We start from the raw sequence: 15,520 nt of genomic DNA, 5'->3' as shown, positions 1-15,520 counted from the left end.
TAATAAGTTAAAAAGAAGAGGATTTATTTAAAATACACAGCTTTTCTAACAATATACACTATACAGTTCAAAAGTTTGGAGTCAGTACATTTTTATTCTTTCTTTTTTTGAAAGAAATTAAAACTTTTATTCAGCAAGGATGTGTTAAAGGGGTCTCGCTCCGGCCGGACACGCCATCACAGTAAGGTGAGGGGCATAACATTTCCGTCTCACGCTTGAGGTATTCGGCCAATCACAACACACTGGATAGCTGGCCAATCACAGCACACCTTGCTTTTTCAGACTGATGAGCTTTGTAAAAATCGACGCGTTTCAAAAAGGCGGGGCATAGAGGAGAAACAATAATGTACAGTATGTGGAAAATAATGTGTTTTTTTTTACTTTAAACCACAAACACATTTCATTACACCAAATACACAAAATAATGTTCTTTTTAGCAGCATCATATGACCCCTTTAAATTAATAAGAAATGATAGCAAAGATTTATATTGATAGAAAAGATTAATATTTTTGAATAAATGCTGTTCTTTTTTACTTTTTATTCATCAAAGAATCCTGAAAAAAGTATCGCAGTTTCCAAACAAATATTTGGCAGCACAACTTATTAATAATTCTAATAACAAATCAGCATATTAGAATGATTTCTTAAGGATCATGTGAGACTTTATACTGGAGTAATGGCTGATGGAAATTCAGCTTTGCATCACAGAAATAAATTATAGTTTAAAAGATATTAAAATAGAAACCATTATTTTATACTGTAATAACATCTTGCAAGATTACAGTTTTTTCTGTATTTTTGTTCTAATAAATGCAGCCTTGATGAGCATAAGATACTTCTTTACAAGACATTACAAGTCTGAAATGGGTATCACATACAGAGTGTCATTTGTGTTTTATCTTTAATTTCAGGAAGAAGAAAAAAAAATCACTGAACAGAAGGCGTATAAAAATAATCAACTTTAACTGTGTAGGAATTTCATTGAGGCATTTTGTTAACATAAACCCCAACCTGATTTTAAAGGGTTTGACAGTTTAAACCTTCATGGAGAAACTTTAAGAAGTAAATTTATCATTAATGAACAATCTTTCAGGCCACATCAAGGTTATTGCTCTTTATTGATGTGTTGTAATGATGAGCATCTTCAGTCTTTATAAAATATACAAACAAATAACTGCAGGTTTGTTTTTCTGGATTAACCACCTAGTTTATTGTGATGAACCAACCACAAAACGATAAAAAACAAAAAGAAAAATCACTCGTCTTCCTCCTCCTCTTCATCACTGATGACATATTTTTTGGGTTTCTTGGCAACGGACTCCTCATCTTCCTCTGCCTTCCGCTTTCCAGAGTTCTCTCCCTCCTGAAAGAAAGGATAAATATTAATTTAATCCCCTAAAGTTAATTTTAAGGTGTCTTAGACCAAAATCATTCAGAATTTATCTTTTCTTCACCATTTTCAGCCTCTCAGAGCCTTTGAATTAAACGGACTGCTTCTGCTACTGAATCTTTAAGACTTCTATATGTAAATGATCTCGGTTATGATTGGCTAGTCTATTAACCTTTAAAAAGAACAAATTAATTTTCTCGCTACAGGAATTAATTTTAGAAATACTCCACTATGTACAATCCTTAAGCAGGATTTACCAATCAGAACCAAGCTGCTGTTACCAAAAGAAAAAAAAAAAAGGTTAATTCATCTTCAAGGTATAATTCAACCAAAACTGAAAATTCTGTAATACTTTACCCACCCTCATATCGGTCAAAACCCACAAGACTTTTGTTCATCTTCAAAACACAAAGATATTTTTAAATTGTGGCTATCCAAGTGAAACCAAACTTTTCAAGCTTCAAAGTTTATAAAGACTCATAAAGTCATAAAAGGAAAAGTTCATAAAGTCTTCTGAAGATACATGATCAATTTTAGTTTAGGCTTTTATTCACATATGAATATTGATCAAACAGAAATTCAAAAACCACTGAGGTTCACGCGTCAAACAAGCATGGTGGGTTTACTTTTATAATGTCTTTTTGAAGGTTTTGGTTGCATGGACTTTAATGGATGGACAAATATGATAAATGAGATCTTTTTAGTATTCTTTCATATTTTGAAGATGAACGGAAGTCTTATGAGTTTGGAACAACATGCGAGTGAGTAAATGTCAGAATTTAAAGCGGTTTAGTTTGGTTCAAGGCTTAGATCGCTTTACTGATGAATATGAATGGGAAATTGTTGTGCTCATTGTTGACATTATATCCATTGCATTTCTGAAGCTTTTTATTTGACAATAAACTGTCTATTTGGACAAAGTTTCACCTCATCACTGTCCAGTCTCTTGGCCTTCATCAGCCGCTGGGCCTTGTCTTCGTCAGAACCTTCATCGCTGTCTGAAGAATAGATCCTGGCTCGCTCCTCTATGACCCACAAACAAACAAAAACAATTAAGCACAGCTCAGAATTCAGGACTGATTTTCAAGCATTCCAGAGAGATGTTCTTTCAGTAAATGCCTCTTATTGGCACAAACAAATCAAACTGAACAAACTAATCCAAATCTCAGTCGGACTCCGACATAATGCAGTATTAAGGAGCCGGCAGGTAATCGGCTAACGGCTGTACGGTTACTGTCGGTGAGAAAGCATGTGCGTGAGACATGCTGTTTTGGGAACACAAGCTGTTGTTGCAGTGCAGAATGTTCTAGCTGATCGCAGCAGGTCTCGAACTCACTCAAAGAATCTGTTGTGCAGAAACACTGACCCACAGGGGAGCGAGGGAATACAATATAGACGACAGACCCAGCACCCCTCCGCAGTTCAGAGGCCATTTCAACTGACCTACTTCCTGAAGAGATGGTCGTTTTCACACTACAGCTGTCGGTGGAGATGCAACTGGATTTGATTTTAAGATTGTGTAAAAGGTGTAAACAAACGTATCTGAATGGATACGTACGGAAACGATTAGTGATGCACACATTTCTGCAACTTAAAATTTTTACGTTTCGACTGTGTAAGTATCTATTTTGTTAGCTGTTTCGACTGGGTTGACAATATCCATTTCTCTATTTTAACCGATTTTCATTTTCATATGATAATGAGTCTACGCTTTTTAAGTTGATGATTCAACAAAACTTCACTAAACATTTGTATCATGCCTAGGGTTGGGTATCGTTTGGGGTTTTTTCGATACCGGTGCCAAATCGATACTTTTAAAACGGTTCCGGTGCCTAAACCGATACTTACTAAAAAAATAAATAAATACAAATTACCCCAAAAATGATGGATTGGCCATTAGCACTATAAACACATGATGTCTGTTTCATTCATACAGGACGCCAGAGGGTGCCCTCGCACAGAAAATCCACATATCCAGTCACAGAAGTAGCGAAACTCATGACCCTCCAGGAAATCCCTTATATGGATAAAGGCATCGCTACTATAGCTGTAACGGAGTAAACAGAACATATAAATGTTTTGAATGATAAAACAAAGACACTAAACACTCGACTGCGACACGACTCCTCGGATGCTTTCATTTCCCGAGTTGTGCTTTTAAGTCGGAATGTGAAAACAACATGGACACTCGCGTTACTACAAAGATTTGTTGGATTTGTATTATTAGAACTTTCCGACTTGAGTTCACGTGCATTTTTGCCGGTGATGATGCTTCTTATGTCCGTTTCAGAGAACCAGAGGACAGATATTTCAATCGATCGCTCCGGCATGGCACCGAAATCTGCGTTCTGATTTGGTTCTAGTACATACCGGTGCCATATTGGAACCGGGTTTCGGTACCCAACCCTAATCATGCCTACCGTCCAACAATCACAATAAGCTTTGTGACTTTTGATGTGAGCTTTCAAATTCTAAATTTGATCAAAATTCAAACAATAACCATAATTTTGTCGCCATTTAATTGGCGTGATGGAATGCTCTAGCACCTGAACGAACATCAGAAGGGATGTTGAAAGAATAAGTGAAACATTACAACTGAAATGCACCATGTTTCAATCACAGAAAGACGTCAATATAACAGTTTATAAACAATGTCAAGTAACATTACATTTATCTCAAAAAGCCAATCATGAGTGTGGTACACTTCAAGTGCATCACTAAGATGATACACAGAACTTAACCATAATAAAAAGAAATATGGCCAGCTGTCATGTACGAACATTTGAAAAAGGTACGCTAAATGGGATTTGTAAAGTGGTCTTTGCATTGATCTGCTACACATACAATCTGAAAACTTTGGGGCAATGTATTCATAATGCCCCGGGAGTACATGTGTTTTGTATGTCACCTACCCCTCAGACCTCCACCCTTATATTTGCTCTTGATGGCGGCCAGGCTGATGGATTCTTCACCCTCCTCATCCTCATCATAGCGATCTGGCTCCAGGTACCCGGCATTCAGACCTCGCTGATGCTGTTTCTCTCTCATGCGCCTCTGCTGAGATTCCCGACGGATAGATGCACGTAACCTCTCCTCTTCTTTCTGCACAGACAAACACACATACACAAAAACGTTGATGTCACTGCAGGATTACACAGAATTAACACATCCGCATCCTAGTTTATCAGTCAATGTGGAGATAAAAATGGATGCATTTTATCCGAGTGATGAAAAAGGGTTTAAGAACTAAGCCTTATTGGATTTAATAAATAAGTTTGTACATTACATTTTAATCCAGGGTTCCCACACTTTTCACCAGTGATTTTCCATGACTTTCCCATGATCTCTCCAGTCAATCATGATGACCAGATAAGGATTTTTTTATGCAATCATTTTACAGAGATTGCCAGGTTTTGTCAGATACTAAACAGATATATTGTGAAATGATTCAATAAAAAAAAATAAAAATTATATATATATACTTTTGTATATATATATATATATATACACACACACACACACATATACACACCTTTTCTATTTTGAATATATTTTAAAGCTCCAAAAATGTATTCCTGGGAAGGATGAAGCTGAATTTTCAGCATCATTACTCCAGTCTTTAATTATCCTTCATAAATCATTCTAATATGCTGATTTGCCGCTCAAAAAAATTGAATACATTTGCAAGACTCTTTGATAAATAGAAAGTTAAAATGAACATTTATTTGAAACAGAAACTTTGTGTAACGAAAGCGCTTACTGTCATTTTTGCTCTGTTCAATGCATTCTTGTTGAATAAAATAATTATAAACTTACTGACACCAACATTTGAATAGTAGTGTATATACAATGTAAATTCAGGCCCAGCCAAGTCATAAACAGGTCCAGACGGCATAAACGCTATTTATGCATGATTATTATCTGTGAAAACCACTTTCAATAAAACTTGTGAAATACTTTTATAGCTCTTCATTTACAAGAGAAATTACTCCGAGCACTGTCACCACTTTAACTCCAGCAAGGCTGTCTAATGGTGTCTGGATCTTTAGGACTGACATATGGTTGTCCGTCTGATATGAAATCTGGCTCTTTGGACATTAGACTTCTGGTCAGAGGGAGATAAATGAGAGAGAGGAAATAGATAAAAACATTTACAGTACTCCACTTTAGGTGTCGGACAATCTGTTAAGATAACACGGATCAAATCATACACGTATAACCCGCTGCTGCCAAGATCTGCTGTCTGTGTGTGTGTGTGTGTAAAGAAACGTGCTGTGAGCTGAGATGGCCTGATCTAAGTCTGTTATGTGTCCGCAGTCTTATAGCTCAGTGGTTCCCAAACTTTTTGCAGCATGCACCCCCTTCTAGTGTTTGACACGTGTCAAGCACCCCCACCACCTAACTCCAGTTAAACACCACATTTTTAACTGCAATACAAATATTCACTGTATACAGGGCTTTTGCTCACCAGCCACTGTGGCTAGCGATTTTCCAAAATTACTAGCCACTCTGCATTTTCACTGGCCACAATTTTGTTGTTGGGAAATTGCGCTTCATATGCCTAAAGGTACTGCATTTTAAAATGTATTTAAATTGATTTCCAGGTCATTTTTTACCTATTTAAAGGCGTTTTCCCCAAACCTTATTAAATGCATGTCATCTTTCATATCAAATGCTTACATTTTATTAACAATTTCACTTAATATAAGACGACACTACAGGGCTGTTACCAATCAAATGAAATCAGCATTAACAAAACCGATCTTTCCACTGCAGAAGAAACCGAAGCAGCTGAAGTGGCATTTATGCATTTACACAGACAGTTTAATGAAGCTGAAATGTAGCATGAATGCATTTACACTGCAAAATTACAACAGCATAACTAATGTTATGAGCTTGGGGTTTTCAACCAGTTATTTTTTTAAATATACAAATATGAAAAATTGGAAAAAATGCAAAGATAAGCTACTTTTAAATATGAAAGTTAACCACCAGTAGGTGGCAGCAAGTGACTGTCTTAATGAGTGAGTCAATGAGGCTTTCATTCAAACGATTCATTCAAGAATGAAGCAAGTGCCTGTCTTTACGAATGGACCACTGAATCATTGACTCAAATAATTAATTCAAAAACGCCAAATCATTCAGTAAGGAAACACCATTGTGTGTTGCTCAGAGATGCGATACTGTTCTGCTGTGATCTTTGTTTGGAACTATTTCCGTTAACCAAATCAAGCAAAAACAGCCAACATTGACAATACTGTATTAAAATGTAAGTCACTTAATATTAACTACTCGTTTGAACGCTTTTATAGAATCAATGTCTGCACTCTCTTAATCGTGTCATGTTGCATAACGAGGCTATGTGTTATAAATATAAAAACTACATTTTTACCGCAGTATGTTTCTTCTTTCTGTGTACAGCGGTGTTCATTTGTTTTGATTTCTTGTTAATGTCAATACATTATCAATTGCAGTTTACACCAAATGTAATAAAGTCAGAATCTTTCTCGCTGAAATTTCGGTGCTTCCCTAATTAGATGTTTTAATCAGATTAGTTGTCTGGTCGGGCAAGTAAAATTCTCTTTCACTTGCTCCTTTCAAAAAATCCACTAGTCCCTGACAAGCATTAATGTCAAGCTGTTACTGTATATAAAATTCAACCTGCCAAAGTGGGAGTGAACATGTTACCCGCCACTGCTGAAATCTACCCACATTTAGCAGGTTGGCGGGTGTTAATGTCAAGCCCTGACTGTATATCAGAAAATATCAACATGTCAATTATAAAAAAAAAAAAAAAAAAAAAAGAATACTACCCTTTTTTTAGTGAGATGGATGGACCTGCACCATTTTACACACAGGTCATCAAAATCATTCTTACGCACACCGCTGGTGGTCAGTCTGCGCACCCCAATTTGGGAAACGCTGCAATAAGCTCATAAGATGTTTATGATGTGATTTTGTAAAATTAAATGACAAAAGCTGAGTCACTATGTGTAATGTTGTCCTTTAATTTCCAAAGCATTTTGGTTAAACTCCCTAGCAGGACAGCTTTATGACCTAGTTTCCAGGTTTTCAGGAATAAGAGTTTTTTTTATTAAGGAGGATTTAAGTTATGATATAACCTCCCTCTGGAAAAACACTGCATTGATCTGAATCCTGCTGAATTTTCCATCAGTCTTGGGCTAAACTCAGATCTCTTTGCTGAGTGAAATAGTGCATGTGTTTTACCTTTATCATCTCATTTCTCTGGGATTCTGGGTCTCTGCCGGCCATGGGCAGAATTCGGATCTTCTGTGTCTTTGAGCAGCGGTCAGCGAGAGAGAGGGTCATCTTCCTGTGTGTGGCGCTGTCTGTGGAGTGAGGTCTGCAAAGGCACACACATATGATAATATAAAACCATTTTAAACAACATTTTAGAATTATTACAAATGCACATTAACTGAGACACTGCATGGAACAGGTGTACTTTAAAAAATCTGTCACTGTTAAGAATTCGCTCCTATGACTTATTAATTTGTTCCCTCATTTTAGTTTGATGATGACTTAGTTACTCAATTTCTATTGTTTTCCATGTTGAAGGACTTTTTATTGTTTCTATTATGTACTTTTAAAGTTTGGATCACATTAAAAGCATAATTTGTGAATTAGTGAATTATTTTCGCAAAAGATCCAGCCCGTCACAGTAGCTTGCATGTGTTTTGCGCATGAGCCGCACACCCCCCAAAATGAAATTGCTTAATCGACCATCGATAGCTTTAATCGATTACATCTCTTATTGACAATTAATCGTTTGTCGATTAATCAACATCCCTAAAAAATAAATAAATATATATATATATATATATATATATATATATATATATAAAGTTAAGAGTTCAGAATCAATGCCTTGCATTATTGTGCAAGCAATTGCTTAGCAAAATTTGCCCCATGGTGCCACCTAGCGTTCAACCAGTGAAAAATCACTACTATCAATGCTTTAACAGCTGTAGTGTGTGCACCTACGTGATCATATTTTGGTGCAGCCAGAAGTGAGTTAAAATTAGTTAAAGTGAGATTTTTTTTTTATTATTTTTATAAATGCAGAGTCTCTTCTGTTAGGGTTAGGTTATAGTATGTATAACTAGCTGTTTATAAAAACAATAGAAGTCTATGCAATGTCACCGTTTATATAACTAAATAAAGTGTGTGTGTGTGTATGTGTGAGAGTGAGAGTGTGTGTGTGTGTGTGTGTGTGTGTGTGTGAGAGAGAGACACACACCTGAAGGTGAGCTTGGTCTTGAACACAGCCTGACCCTGCAGTCCTGTACCCTGGCGGATGAACAGGTGGTTGTGGTCACCCTGCAGTGGAGCTTTATACACGTCAAACACCTCATTCCCCAGGTGCAGAGACATGCTGCAGAATGAGAGTAATGCTGATTTCCATATCTTTGCATAATCATACCATAAGAACATTACTCCGCACCTGCTGAAATTATTCAACACTAAAATCTGAATGCGCATCCTCACCTGCCATCTGACCATTTAACGATTCGTGCGTTGCTGTCCTTGATTTCACTGCCTTCCTCATCGCGCCGAGTGCGCCACCTGATGGTGTTTTCCACCTTCAGCTTTAAACGGGTCCGTCCTTCCTCATCTAACATCTCCTCATCCTCAAACTCATCCTCGTAGTACTGAGGGTCAAACGGCCTGTGGAGAGACAGCAGGAAAGGAGACAGACAGTCTGTTTAGACGGAGCATTTAGCAACTCCTTCAGTTCTCCAGGAGACATTCACACACCTGGGCTCCACACTGAGAAAGTTGGGTAATTTGACGAAGAAGAGCTCACTGCCCAGATCTGTGCTGACTTTAGGAATCTCCACCTCAATCCTCGTCTCTGGAACCGGCTCCTCCTCGGGCTGATCTCCCTCCAGACCGTCCTCAGCATCCTGTTTGTTCAGATCAGTCAGGTGTTAGAAAGTGTTAAAATTGTCATTCTAAATCTTATAAATCTAAATTAGGACTGTTCTGGGAGACAGAAACAGGGATGCAACCTCATCAGGGGTGAAAAAAGGTGACTGATCACAATGTGATTTTTATTACTATTATTATTATCACTTAATTTTTATACTAAATGAAAAAAAGAAATATTTTACTATAGTAATAATGCTATTGCATAATGCTATGCTACTGTAAAATAAAAATAAATCATCATCATTTTATATTGGAGAACAGTAAAATTACAATATGCATGGCTGTCATCATTTCTTTACATTCAAACATTAAACCATAGAACTATTAGTTGGCAAGAGTTGCATTTTCAAATGCGCATTTTAAGTGAACCAAGCTAATGAAGAGATAAAGTTTGTGTGGAGCAGCATTTACTACAAATCAAGCCCCTCCAGACAATGAAAATGCTGGATCATGAGCTGCTCGTGTGTAAATTAAGCTGCGCTTCAAGCACAAAGCTCTTTTGTTTAGTTTTTTTTTGATTCTCATATCATTGCCTATGATTCCTCGCAGACCCGTAAAATCATTTCGGATAACATTTTGGACTAAAAACAGCAACAGGTTTGCATCCCTAAAGAAGGAGTGTAGAATATAATGCAATAAATTTTATAGCGCACTTTTATAAGCAAACCAATCATGGAGAGCATCTTAACATTGGGAGTGAGCAGTATGACAAAAATCTTATGATGGTAGAAGTAATTTTGTTTCAGTTATGTCATACATAAACACTATAATTACTTGAGCTGGAAAAAAAGCTTAATTGTAAATTATGTTAAAAAAATGCAAAACAAAAGAAGATTATTCGAAACAATTACAAACAGTTATTATAAAATATTAAGCACAAAAGACTTGATAAATCTAATATTATAAGATGGATATTAGGGCTCTTCGATTAATCAAATGTTATTTTCGGTTCTGATTTTGACCTTCAACAATTATGAAAATAAGAAAATCGAGGTAAAGCAATTACTGTGCCGCATTCAGTGTTGCACACCTTCCTTTCCTTCACAGTGGCACACTTACATTCCTCCCTAAAAGCCCAAACTTAATGTCCAAATCAGCTAAATCTGTAAGTGTCGTCGTAAAAAGCAGTCAATTGCAGGACATTTGATAATAAACAGCTACTAAAAAAAAGCATTAATCACGAAAGAGACACGTTCCCCAGGCAGCTTTCTGTGCACACGCTCCTAAACAGAGTGGAACGCAAACAAGCAAGTACACAGCCAAATACACACAAAAAATATGCCCGTCCTCTCAAATATTTCTGTGGTTTATGTTTAAGTGAACAAAAACGGTTAACATTAAATTGGATACATGCATGTTAAATAACAGCAGTCTAATATACACCTGCTGCTGTTTGTGGCTTAAAAGTTATTCAAACAAAGACTGAATAACTTCTGTAGCTTTAATAAGGATGAATCTTTATTTAATTTAATACAGTGAAGACTAAGCAGTGTTCTTTTTTTTTCATTTGACTTCTTTAATGTCTGTTGTCTAGAGCAGTGTTTCCCAACCTTTTTTCAGTCGCGGCACCCTTTGGAAATTTTAACAAACTTGCGGCACCCTACAAAATGAATTTTGTCACAATATTTGAATTTCTAACTTCGATATGATCATTTGAAAAGTGTAGATATTCGGTACAACAGGGAAGAACTGCAGAATATAATGTCATACAGATATTTTTTATATTATTAAAAGATTGTGTCCATCAATGGTGGCAATCAGTAGGCTAATTTCTAATGAAGAGACCAATTTATATGACAGATTTTAATGTAGGCTTTTATACATATGTAAACATTATTTAATTACCATTATAACTAGCTATCTCACAAATCTTTGCTCACTCAGTGTTTTTTTATTTATTTTACAGTTGGGTGATTTTGGTGCAGTAGCACGAGATAGCTTGATTTCAAACTTTGAATTGAATAAAAAATGACAAGTAAGCAGTCAGTAATAAAATAAGAACAAATAAAGAAATTAATAATGATAGATAAAGATAGATAAATATAAAATAATCTTCAAATTAAATAAATTGCTTTTTAGTTTTTTCAGGTTGGTCTAACAGTAGGTTTTTTTTTTTAACCAATTATCCAAATAATGTTTAGTCCTAGAAAGTTATTATTATCAGAACACACGAGCATAACATAGCGGTTAGTAGATCAATGAATGAGAGGGCATCGTTACCAGAGTTGCCCATATACCACACCATGTTACAACACAGTAGGGCTATTGCAGACAGAAACAATACTGTACTACATCCATGTTTCCTGTCGGCTCAATTTTTGAGTGGACTTTGCTGTTCCGATGAGCATGAATGATATACGAATGGAGCGACTGAGCGGAGCACACACACGCATAGAGCAGGATAATACACAGAGCGTCATACCACGTGAAAGTGAATCCTGAGCGGTGAACTAATTTTCGGCAGCCGAAATTTCGGCGCATCTCTAATTATTGGCGACATCAGAAATGGATATTATATAACAGATGCTTTTCTGAGCATTTTAGCAATTTAAAAATATTAAAAAAGGATTTTTTACACGCCACCCGAGTTGGGAAACACTGGTATAGACTACTGTTTGCCTGAAAAGACCTTTCAGAAAAACATAAAGCATTATTTCACTTGTATCTTTGTTCTATTGTATTGACCTTTTGTTTGCAATTTATTACTTTCCTCTTATTGTCTTCAGTAATTGTTTGGGGACTTTGTAAACTTACATTAGTTAGTTAGTTTTTGCTGAAGTATCAAGATTGGTATCAATAATTGTGAAAATTCACTGATATCTTTTTAGATAGCAGTCTCTTTTGCTGGCACGTCTAGATTGGTAGTAATAATAACAAGCGTAATAGTGCAAAAAAAAAAAAAGTTACAGCATTAAAAACTGGAATATGTTCAAATAAAGTCTTCATGTCTCAACACCCAAGGTGCAATCATGAAAATCTGAGTTTAATCATATTTCAAAACAAAATAAAAAAGATGGCTTGGCTCAGCCTTGAAAAAAATGAAAATTCTGAGGTTGTGTGTGCAAATGTCTCACCATTGGTTGCCCAGGTGTGGGAGGTTTCTCTGCATCGCTATCTGATGAAATATCATCTGCTTCCCCAAACAGATCATTTGCTGCGGGCTTCTTACCTATACACACGCACACAAACAAGAGTTTAACAGAGCTGCTGTGTGTTTGACAGCGTGTTTCATCATAGCAAGCGTCTGTCGCTCACCCGATGTTTCAGGGTCAGAATCGGAGTCGGAGTCTGAAGCAATTTTTTTCTTTTTCTTGAAAGTGAATTCCTCCTCGCTGTCGCTGCCCTTCATTGACTCTGAAATAAATGACCACAAACACAAGGATTTGTTAGAATAAACATGTTATAGATCTGTTTTTATCTGATATCAACTTTTCAGATGTCGCCCGAGAAGGTAGTTCTTTATTTTTGCCACAAATACACTGGGTTTCATTCACTAATAATTGTGGAGATTATTCATATTTATACGCACAAGAGAACTTCTCATTGAAAAATTGCAAACACACATGAAATTCTTCTTAGTTTTGTTCTATATATATATATATATATATATATATATATATTGTATATATGAAATATATTTAAGATAACATTTCCAAGTATAAAATTGGTTTATTAGGCCACCCAAAGCATGCGATTTTTCATGAATTTAGAACAAATTTTAGAATTAAAGTTATTGATGAATAATGATTTGTTTGTAAAAATGTTCATACCCAGATTTCATGTGCAAATTTGTGTGTACGCATGGAAACTGAATGAGACCTAATGTCAGATTTTTAAAAAGAGCCCCTTTAACACTTTTAAACATCAGACAGATGTCAGTAAACTAGACCATTCCAATCTACCTCACCTGATTTTTGTCTCTCCCTTTCATCGTCAGAATGATCCCTCTCATCATCTGAGTTCTGCTGTTTGTCCTCGTCCTCTGATTGGTCACTTTTTCCACCCCACTTCTCATCTCCGGAATGGATTTCTTTCCCTGACCCCTCTCCGTCTGAATGAGGTGTGCCGGGATCTGAATGCCCACTTCCTGCTTCTGAGCGTGGGCTGCCCGCCTCTGACCCTGGACTTCCACTTCCTCTCTCAGACCTGTGGCTTCCTGCTCCTGAGACTGGACTCCCCACATCTGATCTGTGGCCCCTCTCATCAGCATCATCATCCTCCTCATGATGGCCCTCTGAACCGCTGTGTTCGTTGTCCGAGTGCATACTCGCATCTGATTGGTTGCCGGATCGTTCTGATTGGCTGCCGCTGTGCTGGCTTCCGCGCTCGTCTTCACTGTCGTCTCCAAACAGCTCTTTATTGCTTGGCTTTCCCCCATCTTCATCCTCATCTTCGCCATGATCTCTGTCACTCTCGCTGCCAGAGATGTTGCTGGCAGATCTGGGTCTCTCATGCTCTGAATCAGAGCCAGAACCAGAGCCGGAATCTGGATGAAACACATCAGCATTCATTTACTAACTTATTTTATCATATGCCTTTATCCAAACTGAAAGTATTCTTGAGTTTAACTTTATTACACATGAAACATGAAAACAGTCCATCAGAAACATTTCAAATGCCAAATAAAGTAGAGCTGCACTATGAGGAATTAATCATAAATTGCACAATTAGTTATTGTGTATTAACTTTAATTAACACTATAAAGCCTACTATCATATCAGATTTATTTTTGATCAGCTTGCACCTGGGTTTTTTTCCCCCTCCACAAGTATGTGCCTCAAAAGCTAAATGTATTAAATATATATGATACTCCAAAACATATATCCACACTTAAAAAAAAAAATTTTTTTTTTTTTAAATTCTGTTTAAACGTTCAATAAACCGGATTATTATTTCATATCTCAGGCTTTACAGGGCTAATGGGTCAATGCAATAAGGGTGTCTTTGATTAAAAAATATATATCTTTTTTTTTTTTCCTTACAAACATTATAAATTATATCACTTCATATGTTTTCCTCCATTTGTTTGGACCATATGACTGATTGATTTGCATATGTTTGAAATATTGACTATAAGCAGTGAAGCACGTTTGTTACAACTTGCACAGTTGTATGACATTACTGATGTCAAAATAAAATCTAATTCAAATTTATGGATTTTAAAATAAACAAATTAATGGATTAAGTAAAAGTGACTAATAGAATTGACATCTAAAAAATGATTATAAATATTTTATATAAATAGGCGTATTTACAAACACTACCATCTACATTTTTGAATAAAAGAGATCAAATAATTGTAATTGTGATTAATATAATGTAATATTTTAGCAGACCTGATCTGATCATATTAATAAAATGTGATGGGGAAAAAATGAGCGCAGTGCTGAAAGACGGATCGTCTTACAGCTGCACATATCTCTAAATGAGAGCTCAGCTCATAGAAACATACCATTAACACATACACGAAACACATTTTCATTCATTAATGCAATAATGCAAATCTAAAGCACCTCGTTGCTCATTGTCGCTATCTCCATCACTACCGAACAGCTCTTCCATGTCCGCCATTCTCACCGCCTGTAAATAATGATCAACATCCGGGTGAAGTAACACTTCATAAAATAAAAGCCCCTGGGCTGCGTTCAGCCCCGACAAAACGGTGCAAAACGTTTTTTAAAGGGGTCAAATGATGCTGCTAAAAAGAACATTATTTTGTGTATTTGATGTAATCAAATGTGTGTATGTGGTTTAAAGTAAAAAAAAAAACACATTATTTTCCACATACTGTACATTATTGTTTCTCCTCTATGCCCCGCCTTTTTGAAACGCGTCGATTTTTACAAAGCTCATCGGTCTGAAAAAGCGAGGTGTGCTGTGATTGGCCAGCTATCCAGTGCATTGTGATTGGCCGAATACCTCAAGCGTGTGACGGAAATGTTACGCCCCTCACCATACTGTTGGTGCCGTGTCCGGCCGAAGCGATGAGACAAAAACATTAAAACCCATTATAAACGAGGCATTTGTTGCATCCAGTGGGGACATAATTACTGATTATAATGACTTAAACTGTCTTTTTACACGTTGCATTGCATTGCATCGCGCCGCGTAAACATAACTGTCTGCATTTGTGATCAGAGAAATGACAAACAACAAGTGCTACTCTACCAAAACT

The 15,520-nt window shown here is 36.4% G+C and overlaps 1 protein-coding gene across 1 annotated transcript; it reads right to left on the bottom strand.

Moving 5' to 3' along the window:
* Positions 1–1,187: 1,187 nt before the first annotated feature.
* LOC107550633 (RNA polymerase-associated protein LEO1) lies at positions 1,188–14,949 on the bottom strand. Its single transcript, XM_016231962.1, has 11 exons — positions 14,859–14,949; positions 13,253–13,831; positions 12,601–12,699; positions 12,420–12,514; positions 9,172–9,320; positions 8,902–9,081; positions 8,654–8,788; positions 7,621–7,756; positions 4,305–4,494; positions 2,320–2,417; positions 1,188–1,365 (listed from the first exon to the last, which is right to left on the bottom strand). The coding sequence occupies exons 1-11, from the start codon at positions 14,914–14,916 to the stop codon at positions 1,258–1,260; spliced, it is 1,827 nt and encodes a 608-aa protein (XP_016087448.1). The 5' UTR covers positions 14,917–14,949; the 3' UTR covers positions 1,188–1,257.
* Between the last annotated feature and the right edge of the window lie 571 nt (positions 14,950–15,520).

Source organism: Sinocyclocheilus grahami, unplaced genomic scaffold (assembly GCF_001515645.1).
Source record: "Sinocyclocheilus grahami isolate Dianchi unplaced genomic scaffold, SAMN03320097.WGS_v1.1 scaffold403.1, whole genome shotgun sequence".
NCBI classification, from domain to species: Eukaryota; Metazoa; Chordata; class Actinopteri; order Cypriniformes; family Cyprinidae; genus Sinocyclocheilus; species Sinocyclocheilus grahami.
The sequence above is the reverse complement of the archived record's forward strand: the minus strand, read 5'-3'. Positions and strand labels throughout refer to the sequence as shown.

Coding starts and splice junctions, on each gene's coding strand:
- LOC107550633 (XM_016231962.1), bottom strand. CDS start 14,916: ATGGCGGACATGGAAGAGCTGTTCGGTAGTGATGGAGATAGCGACAAT. Junction 9,321..12,419: donor CCACACCTGGGCAACCAATG/GTGAGACATTTG, acceptor CTGAACAAACAG/GATGCTGAGGACGGTCTGGA. Junction 8,789..8,901: donor GTTAAATGGTCAGATGGCAG/GTGAGGATGCGC, acceptor CTCATTCTGCAG/CATGTCTCTGCACCTGGGGA.